General features: G+C 45.6%; 1 protein-coding gene and 1 pseudogene across 1 annotated transcript; one reads left to right on the plus strand and one right to left on the minus strand.

Annotated features, from left to right (window-relative positions):
- The first annotated feature begins 1,812 nt into the window (after nucleotides 1-1,812).
- LOC149272609 (chemerin-like receptor 1) lies at nucleotides 1,813-2,740 on the plus strand (annotated as a pseudogene).
- Nucleotides 2,741-2,797: 57 nt separating this feature from the next.
- Nucleotides 2,798-16,272, minus strand: LOC149272610 (uncharacterized). The gene is made up of 16 exons (XM_089506898.1): nucleotides 16,195-16,272; nucleotides 12,291-12,381; nucleotides 11,980-12,080; nucleotides 11,341-11,573; nucleotides 11,100-11,247; nucleotides 10,860-11,015; nucleotides 10,656-10,770; nucleotides 10,323-10,393; nucleotides 9,918-10,052; nucleotides 9,424-9,597; nucleotides 7,896-7,956; nucleotides 6,757-6,911; nucleotides 6,500-6,642; nucleotides 5,887-5,978; nucleotides 2,965-3,039; nucleotides 2,798-2,805 (listed from the first exon to the last, which is right to left on the minus strand). The coding sequence occupies exons 1-16, from the start codon at nucleotides 16,270-16,272 to the stop codon at nucleotides 2,798-2,800; spliced, it is 1,836 nt and encodes a 611-aa protein (XP_089363024.1).
- Nucleotides 16,273-17,679: the final 1,407 nt, after the last annotated feature.

The following is a 17,679-nucleotide window of genomic DNA, read 5'->3' on the forward strand; positions in this document are numbered from 1 at the left end:
AAAACCGTGATGCACATTGATGACACTAGACTTTTCACGTAATGCTTTTGGCTTTTGCACATAACATGTGTCTTAATAAATTAATATAGTGTGAGTAGCAATTGCTGTCTCTACTATTTAGGTTTTCACTTCCCTGTATTTCTTGAGAAAATTTCCGCTTTCGTTATTTGCGTTCTCAAACCTACAAAGCATAATTTACGTGAAAATAATTTCCACGACCGATACGACCCTTCCTGGATATAACGTGTTCGCTTAAGACTGCTTTCACTTCCTGTATAGAAGTGTTTAATATATCTCCCCAAAATCTACGTAACAATCCTCTTAACGTATAGGTAGTATTGTTCCATGTGTAAAAAAAAAAATTAAAAAATAATAAGACAAGCCAGCAACGAATGTTTATTGTTTTTGGGGAAAGGTTCCCTTTTTGGAACTCTCTTCTTTCTGATCTTGAAAGTGTCACTGAGCTTTTGGGGCATCAGAGTTTTTGTTGAGTCCTCCATACGTGAATCTCCAACGAACAATTCATTTAAGCATCACCGGTAATGTTCATTGTAATATATTCATTATTGCCATAATTAAGCATTAACCGTCATAAACGAGAGGCGATTGTGGTTCCGCCGTGTAGTAAGCCCTGATTAAAACCGTATTTCATCACCAGCCTGTCTGAGGTTTGTGGATTCTATTTTTGGGAAAGTGATCCCCTAGAAAAATGTCTTGGTTGACTGTCTTCTTCAGGTTAAACCCCACCACTTTCCAAGTTCTACATGAAGCAGAAAGGGGAACCACTCGTGGAAAGTTCTCAGTATGTGACCCTTAAAGTTGGCCGCAAGTCTATCTCCCAATGAAGTCCTAAAACAAAAAAGATTCCTCCTACAAACCTAAAAAAAAAAAAGGAATACATTGCAAATTTGTTTAAAATTTCAACAACTGACGGAAAAAACAGCCAACAATTTTCAACATTATATTAAAAGAATACAGTCTCCTATATCCCACGAAACCGGCCCGAATGATCGCATTGGTAAAAAGTTTAATTTTTAATGCTTGATTTAATGTTCGGATGTTGATTTTTCTTGTGATTTGAGAAAATTGTAAACATGCGGGACTCTAATGAGAAAATAATATGCAAAGGCAGGCGTAATTTATAAATGTATTCTAGAAGTGTGGCCATGGTCGAGGGTGGATTAATTAATTGATCAATGTCTGCGCTGGAATAGAAAACGCAATTAGAGCTAATTAAGCGTCAAACATTTGCAGATGTGCGGAGTTAAGGCTCGCCGATGATTCAATATTTATAAATGTAAAATGTTAGATTTCATTTAACTTTATGACTTGCGGGGATGATCAGAACAAGGCTTTTAAAGAAATACGGAAGGTATCTCATAAAAGATGTTATGGTTTTTTCATGAGTTCGGTAGAACCCCAAGGAGAGAGGAAAAAAACAAACCTTAATTCCTTAAACAGGAAACATACGAGAGGTAGAAGAAATTAAAAAAATGGGTTTTATACGCACTATTAACGCGATGTCCTATAACGGTTCCCAACTACAGGCTTCGGCGGTCGGGGTATTGGATGTTGATACTTGAGCGCTGGTGGTATAACCAAACGTGGTTGAGATTGACTGACTGGTTCGTATACGGAATGCCGGGTCTTTTTGCAGGACTTGACTTCAAGGCTCGTGTCTCGTACAACCGCGTGCTTCCAGATTAAATGCACAAGAAGTCACCGTTACATTTCGTTCCGCTAATACAAACTTTTTTTCTTCTTCTTCTTCTTCTTCTTTCCAGGACCGGTGAATAAAGACCGACCTACGGGATGAACTCGACGGCAGATCCGGAAAACGCAGAGATCCGTCACGTTGTGCAGGTCCTGGCCACCGTGACGTTCAGCCTCATTTTTGTCTTGGGAATGATGGGGAATGGCACGGTTATCTGGATCACGGGTTGTCGTCTGCAGCGGAACATCAACACGGTTTGGTTTTTCAACCTGGCGCTGGCGGATTTCATCTCGACGTTCCTGGTTCTTGTGACGGTCCTTTACTTATTACTGGATCTCCATTGGCCGTTTGGACCGGTCCTTTGCAAGCTGGTTAACTGTATTTTTGGACTCAGCATCTACGCGAGTATCCTGCTACTAAGCGCCATTAGTATCGATCGCTGCGTCTTGGTGCTTTTTCCTGTGTGGTGTCAGAACTACCGTAACCCCAGGCTGGTGTCGGCTACCTGCTTGGTGATTTGGCTCGTCTCTATAGCCTTGGTACCTGGTTCTTACACCCTGTCAGAGATGTCGACGGAGAGTAACCGGAGCTCGTGCAAAAAACCTAGATGTTTTCGAGGATTGGGAAAGAAGAGAGGCCGCCATCTTTACGGTTTGCATTTTTCTCTACCAGTTCTTGGTGCCGCTGAGCGTCATCCTCATTTCCTACGCCATCCTGCTATTTACGCTACGGAGGAAAAAGCTGAACAGGTCTAGCAAGCCGTTTCTCGTTGTAAACAGGTGTGGTTTTCCTCTTTCTTTTTGTGTTGGTTGCCCTATCACGCCTTGGCTCTGGCTCGCGTGTTTCTCGGCGGGCTGCCGCATTTGGTTAACGTAGGTGGCGGTGCCGCTCTCCAAGTGCCTAGCCATGTTCAACAGCTGCATCAACCCCATACTCTACGTGTTCATTGGGCGAGAGTTCAAAGATGCCGTAAAGAGATCGTTGACGCAGGTCTTTAAAACGGTCTTTGAGGAAGCGCCTCAATAGCGACCAAAAAACAAAGAAGATTGTTTACGCGCTCGGAACACTAGAAAGGAAAGAAACTTACGGGACTGAAAAAGCCACAGAGAACGTTTATGATTTACCAAGTGGGACTTTGGTTCTTTTTGCTGCTGGACTACACTACGGGCTACTTCGTACGGGTAAAATATACCCAGATTCCCAAACGGAGCTTCATTTATCTCAAGCTTAGGGGGGGAAAAAAAACCTACTAATCAGTGCTGTGCGAGGCCATTCATACAGCTGGCACTGATTAAGACACTTTGGATAACGGAGGTCCTCATCATCTAACCAACAAGGGATAAACATCTAATCATTAACCCCTTAATGACAAAGCCCGTACATGTATGGGCTCAAAATGCATTGTTTTCAATGGGTTTAGGGACCGCCCATTGTCCTTAAGGAGTTAACAATGACTGAATTCTCCATCCAACACAGTTTATACATATTTGTAAAATGTGTGTTTTTGTTGTGATTTGAGGTTTCGTTCATCCCATCTGCAACAAAAAGGGAGCCATTTAAAAAAAAAAAAAAGAATGCAACCATTCCTTGGCCACGCGCACCATTAGTTAGCGGGTGGAGGTTTGGAGTATTTGTTGTTTGTAATGTGGGTCTCGCCCCATGCTGCACTTTTCAAAGTCAAATAAATTGTTCGATGAGAACGCTGTGGTTCTTTGTAAATGCACGTTTCCACGTCAGTGGAGTTTAATGTAATTTCGGGCTTAAGTGTGAACGTTTAATTACCAGGGTGCGATTCCCACGCAAAAAGTAACGGGAATCAAACCTGCGTTTAGCAATTAAACAGCCGTTGACATAAATCGTTACGTGGAGATCTTTAACAGCTCCCTGTCCCTGAGACGCCTCGCAGACCGGAATATTGGCAAGAGTCGCCCCATCTGGTATTTAAGAGGAAAAAAAACCAAAACCGCTCGTCGTGCTTTTCAATGACAGAGTAAAGGGGAACGTTCAACCTTTATTTATAGCCTAACATTAATTGTGCTTCCGATTCGTTTTCACGTACCTGCTCTTTGCCGCTTGTGGATTTGGGATGTTTAGATGAGTTATTTTGACCTCTACCAGGAAGACTGTTACTAAAGGTTTTAACGCACATTTTCTTTAACCCATGTATTCTCTGCAGGGAAATACTTCGACGTGACCTCAAGTAATTTCTCTATTGTTTGGATCCTTTTTCTTTTTGAATCTATACATATAAACGTGAATACTAGATGTGTTTAAGTTTCACTTCCTTTGATTTTCTTAGTTACAAAGCAAACTGCATTTCTGCAGACGGCTTCCGCTTATAGGGAGACGAACCTTTTAAAAGCCGCTATACTCTGCAGCTGCTTCTCTTTGCAGGGGTCTGCTCGCTATTTACCATCGCGTTTCTTCTTATCATCATCCTTGGTCCTTCTATAAGAGATAAACCACAGACGGCAAGAGAAACGGGAAGCCAATGTGAGTGGGTGAGTGAGTATCGCTTCCGCTCTCAAACGTTTCGAATCTTATATATTTCTGGGAAATAGGACGGCCTCACAGCTCGCCGTTACCCGTTGCTAAGGGTTTTGGGGCAAAGAGTCCCTCTAAAATAAGAGACTTGCGCCCCAGACCACTTACTGGATTCACATCACGTTAACACTATATATATATATATATATATACGCTTTAGGGGCCAAGTAACCATAGCTCTTATAACGTGGCTGCTAACCTTACCTTTTGTGCTAGGTTATTTTATCCATGACCGCGGATGCTTTTCTCCCAAAAGTCTTCCTAAAAAATATAGGACAAGGACGCAAGCAGACGATTACCCCAAAGAGTCCACCGCGACACAAGCCGAACCTCTCATTAAAACCAGAGGGAAAAAGATGCCTTCGTTAATAACCCTATTATAGATTTGCTTTACCTTTTCAATGTCTGGCGCCGTTGTGTTTACTTTTTTCCCCCCTTAATTTCACGGAATACACAATTTTTAACGTTTTTTTTTTCTTTTTTTCCAGGAGCGGAATTAGACAAACGGAAGTAGCGGATACAGGTTAGCTGAAGGCTTGTTTAATCAATCACTGCCAACACTAAATACATCAGCTGAGACGGCTACATAAATGTCATTTTGACGAGTGACTCCATTTAGGTCCCCCAGACCGTTCAGGTGAGAGTTGAAGACTCCAAGCATAAATCCCCATCGGGTAAAAGCAGCGCGGACCAACACGACACTTACCGCGGGATCAAGCAGAGCGCGTGCGATGAGATGCTTCATTTACCACAACACGGAACTATTTTAGTGTTTTTTAAATTGTATTTTCTTAAAATATATTTAATACAACATATGATTTGAGTTGAAAGACGGCGTTTCCGTTAACACAGGCAACTGAAAAAAGTTTTAACACTATATAATAGGAATAAAAGCATGAATATCATCGCAATATTCCACAAGGGAAGGCTGGATCATTTTACAATAGTTTTCTGGTTATTTTCACAGGATGCAGACAACGAATGGATCCCCTCCAGTGTCCCACGGGATGCCCACCCGGTACGTGGGGAGGTGTAAAGCCACGGCCGCCATTAGTTAATTGCAAATCACAGTCGGCCGCTGGGAGAAAGGATACAGCAGAACCGCGAAGGCTGCGGAAGAAGTCGGGGGAAACGACACCGTTGGGGGGGAAAAAAAACTTGAACGCCAAGAGAAAAATTACGGGTTACGGTGCGGCCGCGGGGCCAACGGGAGCGGGCGTCGTGCGCGGATAAAGGAGCGTCACCGTGGGGGGTTTCACGATGTAGATCATCATGCCAAAGAAAGCACTGAAAGAGAAAAAAATATTACAGATATATATATAAAAATACAAAAAAAACTTAATTTGGGAATTTTTATATAGAATAATAAAACACTTAAGTATTTTGAACTTTTTATTCTTTAACGAAGCTGCTAATGAAACGTTCTGTGTATTTGAGGACATTGATACAGTATTGAAATAGGTATCAAACACTGAAAATTGTTAAAGGGAAGCGGGGCTAAAAGCCGTAGAAATGCTCTGCAGCGATTACACGGACAGCAGAACATCTCTGATGCAAGCCGAATTCGGGTCGGGACATTACCGTCTTTACTGCAACTCACATTTGGTTTGAAATCTTTTTGTACATACCGGTGAGGGCTTCTTGCGCAAAATACTTCACATCGACATCTTGGTCTTGAGTCAATTTTTCCAGCACCGGTTTGACTTCGTTCTGAAGAGTGCTAAAAAGGTGTGAAAGAGCAGAAACGCGTTACTAGAGGGCCGGCGTGAACCAAACCAACCCGAAATAAACTGCGGAAACCACAGAGCGATGCTTCGAAGAGACGGGAGATGCGGGGGGGGGGGGGGGGGGGTGCTGAAACGTTTTTTGTGGTCCAGTGTAAAATGTATACAAGGATAGAAATAGGTTTAATAATAAAATGAAATAATTGATAATGAACACTTAGACGTTACAACCTACAGAGGGGATGCAAGTCTACAGCTACTTGTTATGTTTAATCGTAAAAATATGGTTCAGATTCTGATGTCTCGATAGGATGAAGCGTGTGGTTTAGTTCTACATCATCTATATGTACGATTAAGAGTCTGCATTGTGGTTTGGTGAATTCATTATCTTTTTTGAGGCAGAGTAGGATAAAGTAATTCAAGGAACTTTCCACCCTCCCCACTCCAATGCCAAATAAATAGTGAGTTTTCCCCAGGACCCGCTCAGACACCCGGATGGAATATTGTTATTCTGTACCTGTTGTCCAGTGTGGGTCCTATCTTTTGGAGAGACTTGGCCACGTTGAAACGCACGTTTGCGACAGCGTCCCCAGCCATACGGACCACCGTGGGCAGCATGTGCTTGGTGGTGATATCCTGTCCGCAAACCTCCGAAAGAACCTAAAGGAGGAAAACAAAAAATGTTTCCATTCACCACCCAGCGGATCGCGTTGGTGGAACAGCACCTTTACCGAGTACAAATAAAAGCCCTGAAAGCCCATGACGGTCACTTACATTGATGCAGAACAGCGTGGTCATCCTGTGCAGGTAGTTGGGATCATTAGACATGGCCAACACTTTGGGGATGATGGTGGCCTGAGCCCAATCCTTGCCAAATTTCTCTACAAGCTTCTTCAAGTTGCTTGTCGCCGCCTCCCTGATGGCATAAACTGCGGAAAAGAATGGCGATCAACCGTTTTCTGCCTACTAGAACACATACTTTTCAGTATTTAAGGCAGTAAAACATAAAAAACACCGTTTCCTTTAGAACCCAAGTCTGCGGCACTCCACATGACGTGTTGGTAGAACCCGGTGGGACCCCACAGACCTCAGCTCACAGGTTCGGGCCTTTGGGACTCCCTGCTAAATGGAAACCAGGGGCAGATCTACCAAATAGCATGTCGTCTTTCTATGCCGGCGCATCTACAGGATCTGATCGGTGTCAAAATCTGCTCCTGGCTCCTTAAAAAGGATCTCTGCGGTCCCGCGTCATCAAATGGCTCAGTATTTTGGAATTAAAGGTGCTGTTCCACCTAGGGTGCCTCATTAAATGCCCCTAAATATGCTGCTTTATGTAAAGAGAAGCCTATCCCCCATTTCATTTTTCTCCTAAACGCTTCCCATCACTTAAAGGCGTAATAAAATACCAGAGCTGCTTAGAAACAGAGCCCTGACACTTCCCAAGCCTTCCTTTATGACCGCCTGCAACCAATTTCAGTCCTCCTTAAACTTATAGACCAGGGGCGTCCAACCTGCGGCCCTCCAGCTGCTGCAGGTCTACATCTCCCATAATGCTCTTTCAGCTAAGGGGCTGGCTGAGGAGGATGGGCGATGCAGTCCTGCAGCAGCTGGAGGGCCGCAGGTTGGACGCCCCTGTTAAAGACCTTCACCCAAAAAAGCCGGTTCTGCGATGAAATCGGCAGGCAGTCAGAGCGGTGCAGAGGGAACAAATTAAGGTTTTCGACAAGAAACTACAGGAAAATGGGATATTCTTTTTAAAGCAGGGATACGTTTAACATGTAGAGCTGTGCATAATTATTTAGGAAAGTTGGTGAAACAACTCTAGGTGGAACAGCACCTTTAACAGAGCGTCTTTAACATAAAAGAAAATATTAAATGTATATATATATAAATATTTAAAGAGTGATTCTTACCGTGATCCACGAGCCATGCCATGCAGAGTGAATTCAACTTCTCGTCGAAAAACTCCACTCCCTGCAATGATAAATAGTGGAGAACGCTGTAACTGCAGCTTTATCTCCGGATTTACGTATCTGCCGTCAACCGCATCACTCGGAGACCCTGACTCCCAGCCGCCAGCTCTGGATATCCCCCCGGCTGTGATTGATTCAGTGTCATTATACTGAGATTATATAACCCCCCCCCCCCCCCAAGTAATGTGCAACTGGGATAAATTCCAAAATATTTAAGCTCTCCAGCCAAGTATAGCATCTCGGGGGCAATATTTAAGAGCACGGAACTATTTACACGCCGCAGGCTGATGTCACTGCCAGCGGTGAGCTTCAGCCGCGGGAAATATTTTAACTGGAAACGTACCGGATTCGGCCGAGCGGACGCCAAGAATATTTTCAAGCCATATATATTTCCTTTTTATTAATAACCCATCCAAAAGGAGGAGGCCGACTGCTTGTCCTCTCATGAAACGTCCGGCCGATGGCGTCCAGAGGAAAATAAAAACATATGGTGGGAATTTAAATGCCGATCGTTCCCCGCTGTACGGTGGGAATAGAAATATTCCTTCTAAATGAATGGTTAGGAATATAAAGTCGGTCTTTATATTCCCATTTGGTTAGTGAAGCTCGAGAATGGAAAAAGCTCCCTGACTTTCGTCTGAAATAAAATGGCAGGAAACAAAATTTGTTGGGGGGGGGGGGGGGTTAACTGAGCAAAACTTTAATTCTAAGTGGTTTTAGTCTAATATATATATATATATATATATATATATATATATATAGTACACCGTCCATCGCGTTTTGGCACAGGCCGCTGAAAAGAGGAAAATATCAACATGTATCAATGGAGGAGGTCTAGTGTGGACCCCAATGTTGTGGTCAAAATATGAAAGCAGCTACCATATAAATCCAATGTTACATCTCAGCATGGGGTCTTCACAACTAAATGTGTGTAGGGGGGCACGCGATCCTTAATGACGCACGACCCGCACGAGACCCCAACCGCTCAGGATCCTAAAAAGTGTTTTATTAGAAAGATCCGGGAGCCGTGGAAATTCCAGCTGGCTTTGGAGAGGTTATCACAGATAATTCGGTTTCCAGACGCCTGCGCTCGGACCGGCCGGGTTCATGGACTCTCGCAGGCACCCCTTACTTCCCACAATGCTCTGGGGCATTTTCTGGATTCCAACGGAATGGTCTCAAGGCTTTCATGGAGACGTAAAACCGTGTTAGGGTGTTAAGCCTCCCTTTACATATTGTTCACACACGATATACACTCAGATTATTTTATAGGAGAAATATAGAAGAGGCCATAGTGTAAAACCGGAGGGCGGGTGTTTTAGGTGTATGGAAATTATACTTAAACAGGGTGGTAGATACATGGAACAGCCTCCAAGTGGAAGAGGGTAATACAGTGAGGGACTCCTAAGTCTCCAGACTAGATGGGTTCTCATTTGCCTTCACATCGTACGCTTACGAGTTCACATACCAGCTGTCCAGCAAGGAGCGGCATATACTCGATAATGGCCAGCCGCACACGCCACTTGGCATCTTCTGCTAGCTCCACAATGGCGGGGAGAAGAGACTGGGAGAGCTGCCGGATGCCAATCACCTCATTCACACAGTCTAGGTTAGAGATAATGTTGAGCCGGACCTCTGGACACTGCAGAAGAGACACGAGACGGTATGTTACACGTCAATGACACGTTACACATCAACTCCGCACTCAGATTGTAAGCTCCTTTGACCAGGGCCCTCCTCACCTGTTGTCTTTGTCAGTCAATTTGTTACGTTACATACTACTTGTTATGCTATGTCTACCCATTGTACAGCGCTACGGAATTTGATGGCGCTATATCAAACAATAATAATAATGATGGATAAAATGTACACGTCTCGCCGCAGCGCCACCTGGTGGCCGGGCGCTCACACAACAAGCGTCAAACCAAAAGCAGAGCTACCTATCCCTGCCGGAATCCTCACCTCGTCTTTCAGCTGCGCCAGGAACAGCGGCAGGAGATGTTCGATGGTGTTATCTTTCCCCAGAATAGGCGAAAGGCCCATGATAACAGAGGCCAGGGCGGATTTAACATGCTGATTGGCATCAGAAACGAGCTCCTGGCGATGAGGGGGAAAAAAAAAAAAATCCAATGATCAACATGGTAACGAGAAATAAAAAGCATAAAAAAACAGGAGTGGATTTAAGGATTGAGTTGATTCTAGAAACATTGCGTGGGACGTGCGCTGGCCAGATTGGCTCCAGAAATCTCGCTGCCTCCCGGGCACGGTCACCTCACACAAGAGCTTACGCTCTACATTTTTTTTTTTAAACACAAAATATAAAAAACTTTTCACTAAAACGAAAGGGTTAGGAGAGATCCGCAGTACCTTCACGCAGGGTAATATCTGCGTCATTATCACATTCTCACGGCAGTCCGGCGACAGGTTTTCACAGAACTCTAGAACGAAAAAGGTCATTAATGGTTCATTTGAAAATACGTCAAGAAGGAAATATTATACGATCTATAGGATCCTGTCCTATTCAGAATCTACGATATACGCGCAAGGATACGTTCCCAAACATGTTTACGAGATGAGTTATCATTTGGGGGGGGGGGGGAGGGGAATTAAATCAGTGAAATGCTGTCTATTAACAAGATGGGCATTTTCTGTCATTACTGAACCCAAACCTATGGACTATTAGCCCAATTCTCTGCTTACCTTTGACTTTGTGGGAAGCAGCAGCTCGAACTTCAGCCTCGCAGTCCTTCATAAGGTTTTGGAAAGCGGGAACCAGGTCTGTCTTGGTGATTTCTGGACCGACAGCTTTCTGCAGCTGGAAACGGAAGCAGCCAGGCCAGAGGTCAAAATAAAAATGATAATAATAAAGAAAATCCAGCAAAGCTCCCCGCCGCGCGATCTTACCTCATTGAACTTGTCTGCCACCATGTAACGCACGCGCCACGATTTGTCCTCCGCCGCCTGGCGAAGCGTTGGCATCACCAGCGGCTCCAGCTCTTCCTGGGGCAGGAGCTGGGCAATATTCACGCAAGCCTCCACCGCCAGCAGGCGCACGGAATCCTGGGAAGTAACGGAACGCACAGAAATATAATACAAGGATTTTTAAAATAAAATAAAAAAAATAATAATATTTAATATTTGTACCTGTTCATCAGAAGCAAGGTTGGAAAACATGGGAATGATTTCGCTCTTCACGTGTTCCAGCTCCAAGACCTTGGCAAACTCTCCCAGCTTGGAAGCGGCCGCTCTCCTGACCATGGGGGTGTCATCGGAGCACAGGTTTCGGAAATGCCTGGGAGCACGACAGATTGTTAGGTTACGACGCTGTCCTTTATGTCATCCTAACGTGCTAAATAGGCTCCTAGATGCGGCCGTCTCTACTTACTGCCGAAGCTCGGCCTTGACGGTGCTGGAGACACGGGGGTAGCACACGCTGAAAAGCCCGCATGCCGAGGTGCGAGAGGTAAACCAGTCGCCGCTGGCCAAGCGTTTCACCAGCGGCACGAAGTGGGCCTCTAAGTCTGAGGGAGAGTGCTCGTGGGAAATGGCACGGAGAGACTCCACAGCCTTGTCCCTCACCACGGTCTCTTCGACTGTTGCCAGGCTCTCCAATGGCGGCTGGAAGACAGATTAGAGATTATGAGGATGGTCTTTCCCTTTGGGTTTAAATCATTAACACCATGGACAGAGAGAAGAAGACATTTATTATGAGAGAGAAGTCATGGTTCAACCTAAAACAAGAGTGTTCTTCAGCGTAAGGACCATAAAGCTCTGGAATACATTTACTAAGGAGGTGGTGGTTGGAGGTACCCTGGAGACCTCTAAAAATAAACTGGATTTTTGGCAAGGAATAATAAATATTATTTTGTTAATGTTACTTTAGATGGCCAAGGAACAGAATCTCTATATCCGTCATTTGATTCATTGGGGGGGCTACAAATCTGTCCCTCACCTCTACTCAAAAGCAGGCGCGTTCCGCACCCCGGTATAAAATATCACGCGTCCTGCGCTATGGAGGACTCACCAGTAAGCAATGTACAAACTCTGGTCCACCAACCAAAGTTGTGAAGGTCCCGAGCTGTTCAGCCAAAGCCAAGAGCACCTCATCTTCATCGTAGATCGTGTCTGAAACACAGGAGGAAAGATATAGAAAGCAGTACGAGCTGTGAGGCGGTCAGGGTGATAGAAGGTAACCGATACGTACAATGTAGCAAAAGTGAGAAAACAGAATTAACAGAATTCATTACAAACGTCTAGTAGGAAGGGACTTTGAAGGGTTAATAAGAACACAGCACGCCCCAGATACGTCCTCTGGTACCTGCTGCCAGTCCTTACCAGTTAGGAATGGTAAGAGCTCGCTGCGTGTCCTCTCAACCCCCAGCGCCAAAGCAATGGTGGAGAGCTTCTTGATGCTATTAAGACGAAGCTGAGAAGAGAAGGGGAGAAATGAATTTACCATTTAATAAGAAACAGAGAAACTTCTAGAACAGAGGATTAAAAATGGAAAAGAAGAAAGTACTTTGCATATACACGCTAGGGGCTACGTATTGAGCAGACTTGTGCAAATGGACCAAAAACAATTCGGACCACGGATTCCGCTTCCTGCTCTTTCGGTTCGTACAAAATTCTGAGGGTTTCATCCATTCGGGATGAAATTCATTGTCACTTGCACTCACTCATTCACTCACTCTCAATGTCCCCCCTACCTTCTCCATTCTACTTCCTTGCTTTTTTACTCACGCGCTCACGCACTCTCTACCCTCTCCGCCGACCGCTTCAATGTCCCATCTCCGTTTCCGCAGCTCAGCTTCCTCTCTTGCCTCTTCTTTCTCTCTCTTTTTTCTCTCTTATTTCTTTGTCGGCTTCTCCCACGTAATCAGCCTCCCGTGAGGGAGAGCGCAGCGGCCCCGTTCTTTTCCCGAAGTACTCCAAGAGGCCAGAATAACGCAGACAGAGCGGCGGAGAAAGAAGCATTCTGCTCCTGTTTCTCCGCAAATCTGCGTTACTCTGGTCTCTCGTAGTACTTTGGCAAAAGGGGCCTCTCCCTGTTCCTCCAATCAGAGGTACTCCAGGTCTGGTTAACCGGGCGGATAACCGAGAAAAAGCGAGTGAAGAAAGAAGACAGAAGAACAAGAAGAAGTAAGAGAAGAAGCGGGAAAGGAGACGGGGTAGGGCGTGAGCGAGAGAGCGTGAATGCGAGTGAATGTTAAGAGAGTGAGCGTGAATGCGAGTGAATGTAAGAGAGTGAGCGTGAATGCGAGTGAATGTAAGAGTGAGCGTGAATGCGAGTGAATGTAAGAGAGTGAGCGTGAATGCGAGTGAATGTAAGAGAGTGAGCGTGAATGCGAGTGAATGTAAGAGAGTGAGCGTGAATGCGAGTGAATGTAAGAGAGTGAGCGTGAATGCGAGTGAATGTAAGAGAGTGAGCGTGAATGCGAGTGAATGTAAGAGAGTGAGCGTGAATGCGAGTGAATGTAAGAGTGAGCGTGAATGCGAGTGAATGTAAGAGTGAGCGTGAATGCGAGTGAATGTAAGAGTGAGCGTGAATGCAAGAGTGAGCGTGAATGCAAGAGTGAGCGTGAATGCAAGAGTGAGCGTGAATGCAAGAGTGAGCGTGAATGCAAGAGTGAGCGTGAATGCAAGAGTGAGCGTGAATGCAAGAGTGAGCGTGAATGCAAGAGTGAGCGTGAATGCAAGAGTGAGCGTGAATGCAAGAGTGAGCGTGAATGCAAGAGTGAGCGTGAATGCAAGAGTGAGCGTGAATGCAAGAGTGAGCGTGAATGCAAGAGTGAGCGTGAATGCAAGAGTGAGCGTGAATGCAAGAGTGAGCGTGAATGCAAGAGTGAGCGTGAATGCAAGAGTGAGCGTGAATGCAAGAGTGAGCGTGAATGCAAGAGTGAGCGTGAATGCAAGAGTGAGCGTGAATGCAAGAGTGAGCGTGAATGCAAGAGTGAATGCAAGAGTGAGCGTGAATGCGAGTGAATGCAAGAGTGAGCGTGAATGCGAGTGAATGCAAGAGTGAGCGTGAATGCGAGTGAATGCAAGAGTGAGCGTGAATGCGAGTGAATGTAAGAGTGCACGTGAATATGAAAACGCAACGAAATGAAAACAGTTTTTCTTTGTTTTGTTGGGGTCCCTCTTTGTGTTGGGGGTCTCTTTGCATATGAATTAATGAAAATGAGAATGTCCGGCATAAAGAGTTTCTGCTGCAAAGTCTGAAAGTTGTTTCTATCAACACAGCAACAGATGGGGGGGCTGCCAACTGGACCGTTCCACTGGTTGCTATGGTAACAAAACCACTTTTTAAACACAGCACCAGAGAAATATTTTTTTGCGTGTTTAAGTACTGCTGAAGCTGCCAACTCTTTGGGGAGTTTGTTTCATCCAAAAACACGAGTCTTATCCCGCAAACATCGTTACTAAAAATAGAGATTATTTATTTTTTGGCAGGAACTCCTCTGATTTATTCTGTTTTATAAATAAAAAAAAGAGCTACTTCTTTCTGCAAAATAAGAGGAATTGATTGATTTCGGCTGTTGATGAGATGACCGCGAGATAACGTTTAATGTCATCCGCGTCAAAATCACCTGCAGGTAGGAGAGGAAGCGCTGCCGTGGCCGGAATTATCTAAATTTTACCCAGCGCTAGTGATATCTGAGAACAAAAGAAACGGCCGAGAAGAGCTTCACGCGGAAAATACTGTTTATTTATTTATTTATTAGGGGCCAACAAATTCTGTAGCGCTGTCCAATTTAAATAGGGGGCGATTAACATAATACATAGCAACCATACACAGATACAACAGGAGGTGCGGACCCTGCCTGTGAGCTTACAGTCTAGCCTTAGAGGGTGGAACTGTCTCCCAGCAGAAGTGGTAGAGGGTGATACAGTGAGGGGATTAAACAGGCATGGGATAGACATATGGGATAGACAAACGTCCGTCTTACAGGCCCTTAACAGCTCGACGGCAGCCCGGCGGGTCCAAAATAACCAAAATCAAAACAGTAATAAAAACGTGCAGGTTTCGGTAGATATGACATCACCGGACCATGCCGAGGCATATCCTCCGCCATATTTATTATTATTGATACATAACTCCGGCCGCAGCTTTACGGAGACCCAACGCGAGCCGCCACTGGGACACGTGGGGTTAACGTGACAAACGGTGACCGTGGAAACGGCACAACACGCACAAGCAACGGCTATGCCACAAAAAGCAACAGATTTGATTTAAATAGCGCCAACGGATGCTGCCCCGCTGTACAAAGAGGTTGGGCAGACAGGTGAGAAGAGAGCTGCCCACAAGAGCTTACAGTCTAAAAGTCATTACAAAGGATAATGGTTAGGTGTTTTGGCGCCGCCCATGAAACAGATGTTACCCCGGCGCCCCCCCCCCCGCTCCCACACACATCATGCACATCAATGAGTAGATTTTAACTGCTTCATACCCAAGGCCTAGCAGGGTGGCATTGCCCCCTATACGTTGGCTCTTTGCCATCAGTGTGATTGGGCAGACCCTAAATAGCGCGCACTTAACCCTCTCTCTGCCATGGTTGTACACGCATTATAAGGGGGGTTAGGCACACTCTTGCCGCCATAGTTGTGTCATATATTGGGGGGGACATTGCCCCCCGTTTCTCCACCGATGGGGTAATTCAGCCCCAATTCATCTAGAATGACTGCAATTAACACTTAGGCTGCCAGAGGTATAATGCATTGGGGTATGCACCCCCCCCCCCTTACACCATTCGTGGGGCAACTCCAGATTATCGGGTTTTACTTAACCATTAGGCTGCCATGGCGGGATGAAGTATAGTGCATTGGGGTGGCTTTACCCGTTACACAGGTATATTTAACCCTTGGCCTGCCATGGCTCTAATTACACCCCCCCTACACCCGGTTTCTCTGTTCATGGGGTAACACGGCCTCCCACTACCACGCACTTTAAGGGGTGTATTAACCTTTAGGTGCCACGGCTGGGTGATGTTTCTGTTCTTGAGGTACCTCAGACTCATTTTGCCTGACGCACTCCACGCATTAAAGGGTGTATTAACCCTCTGTCTGCCAACTTCCTAGAAATGGCTCCCGTGGCCCTGTCATTGTCAGGCAGGCCGAGCGTCTCGGTACTCAGAGACCCCCGGCGACGGGATTCCCATCACTCCCCCCGAGGCCGTAGTGGGCGGGGCCAGCAGCACCTCTTCCCCCCCCCCCCCCCCAACAAGGGGCTTCGAGGCCTAACCTGAACATCCTCGTTGCGCAGCTCGTCGATGAGCACGGCGATGGGATACAGCGAGTCGTCCCCGTCAGCCGCCGCCATCTTGTTTCTTCCTGCCTGGGAGAATGAAGTGGGCGGGACGGGGCTGCCCGAGACGGACTGCAGGGGTAAACCCCGCCCCCAGAGCTGTCGTCACACCGCCCTGTTGTTTATGGCAACGCTTCCTGCAGCTTAGTAAACAGGAGCACCATGTGCGCGGCGCGGATCGATGACGTTACCACACAGAAGCAACAGGCAGCCATATTGCTAAAGGAACATACCTGCCAAGTGTCCCTGTTCGGTTTCTCAAGTCCTTCCTTTGTCCTCAATGCAGTTTTATAAATTAAACAGGGTAAATAAAATCCATTCTTCTTCTTCTAAATGCCCCACTCAGCTACACAAATACCCCGCAAGAGGGTACAAAGTCACACAAAAAAGTATTGATAAATCTCTGCGGGAAACCTCATGTCTCACCATTGCTTTTTGCCCCGGTGGAGGTTGGACGGCAACATCTGTAATAAATAGATTTCTCCTTTCTTCTACATGGGAGTGAGGGAGCGCCTACTGGAGGGCGTTAAACCGGGGCCGCGATCGCCCCACCTATGAACTCACAGGAGCCAAGGGCAACGTGGCATCACACGGACTGACCCGCTGGCACCCTGGACGGCCATTCAGCTCTATGGGTGTCACTTGGAGTCTCTGAGTGAATCCCTGCCGCCCCGGCTCTCCAGGTCACTTTCTTCTTTCTCCAGACAGGGGCGTGGTATTTGACCACGCCCACCCACCAAAGGCAGGTGGGGTCACGTTCCATTGCTTTACGTGACCCCCCCCATGGAAATCTCTGGGTCATACCACCACAGGAACCAATCAGCAGCCACTTAAAGGATCCCTTTAAAAAATACCTTTTAAAAAATGTCACACAAGAACCGAGTCCGTCCATCACCCCGCACCCTTCCCCCGCACTTCTGAGTAAGAGACGGTCTCTGGGGGACCCTCGACATCTTCAGCAGGTTTCTCGTAGGATCTCCATTTACTTTTGCCTTTCATATAATAATCGTCGCCCCCCCCCCCCCACGTTCTTTGAATAATCTTTAGAAAGTAGGTGGAGATTTTTTTTTTTTAAATAAAAATAAATGTTTTTTTTTGTCTGGAAAATATTCTATTGTAGGCAAAATCTACCCCCCCCCCCTCAACCCTCTTATTTCAGATTAAAATATATGAATAAAGGGACATCTAATAATTTGAATAATAATATTATTATCAGACACTAAGAAGTGAACGGCAGCTCAGCCGTAAAGCGTGAAATTAAGTCAAATAATACATTAAACAGGCCGGAATATATTGTCAAATAGAGGGAAATTGTCCTTTTTTTATTATGTATTTATTGTGCAGAATTATTTTATTTATTTATTTAACGGTAAATTCGAATTTCTGGGGATTTGAGAAGATATGTTGACTGATATATTTTTT

This window comes from Sceloporus occidentalis, unplaced genomic scaffold (assembly GCF_023333645.1).
Source record: "Sceloporus occidentalis isolate IW3139 unplaced genomic scaffold, rSceOcc1.0.p SCAF_432, whole genome shotgun sequence".
NCBI lineage: Eukaryota > Metazoa > Chordata > Lepidosauria > Squamata > Phrynosomatidae > Sceloporus > Sceloporus occidentalis.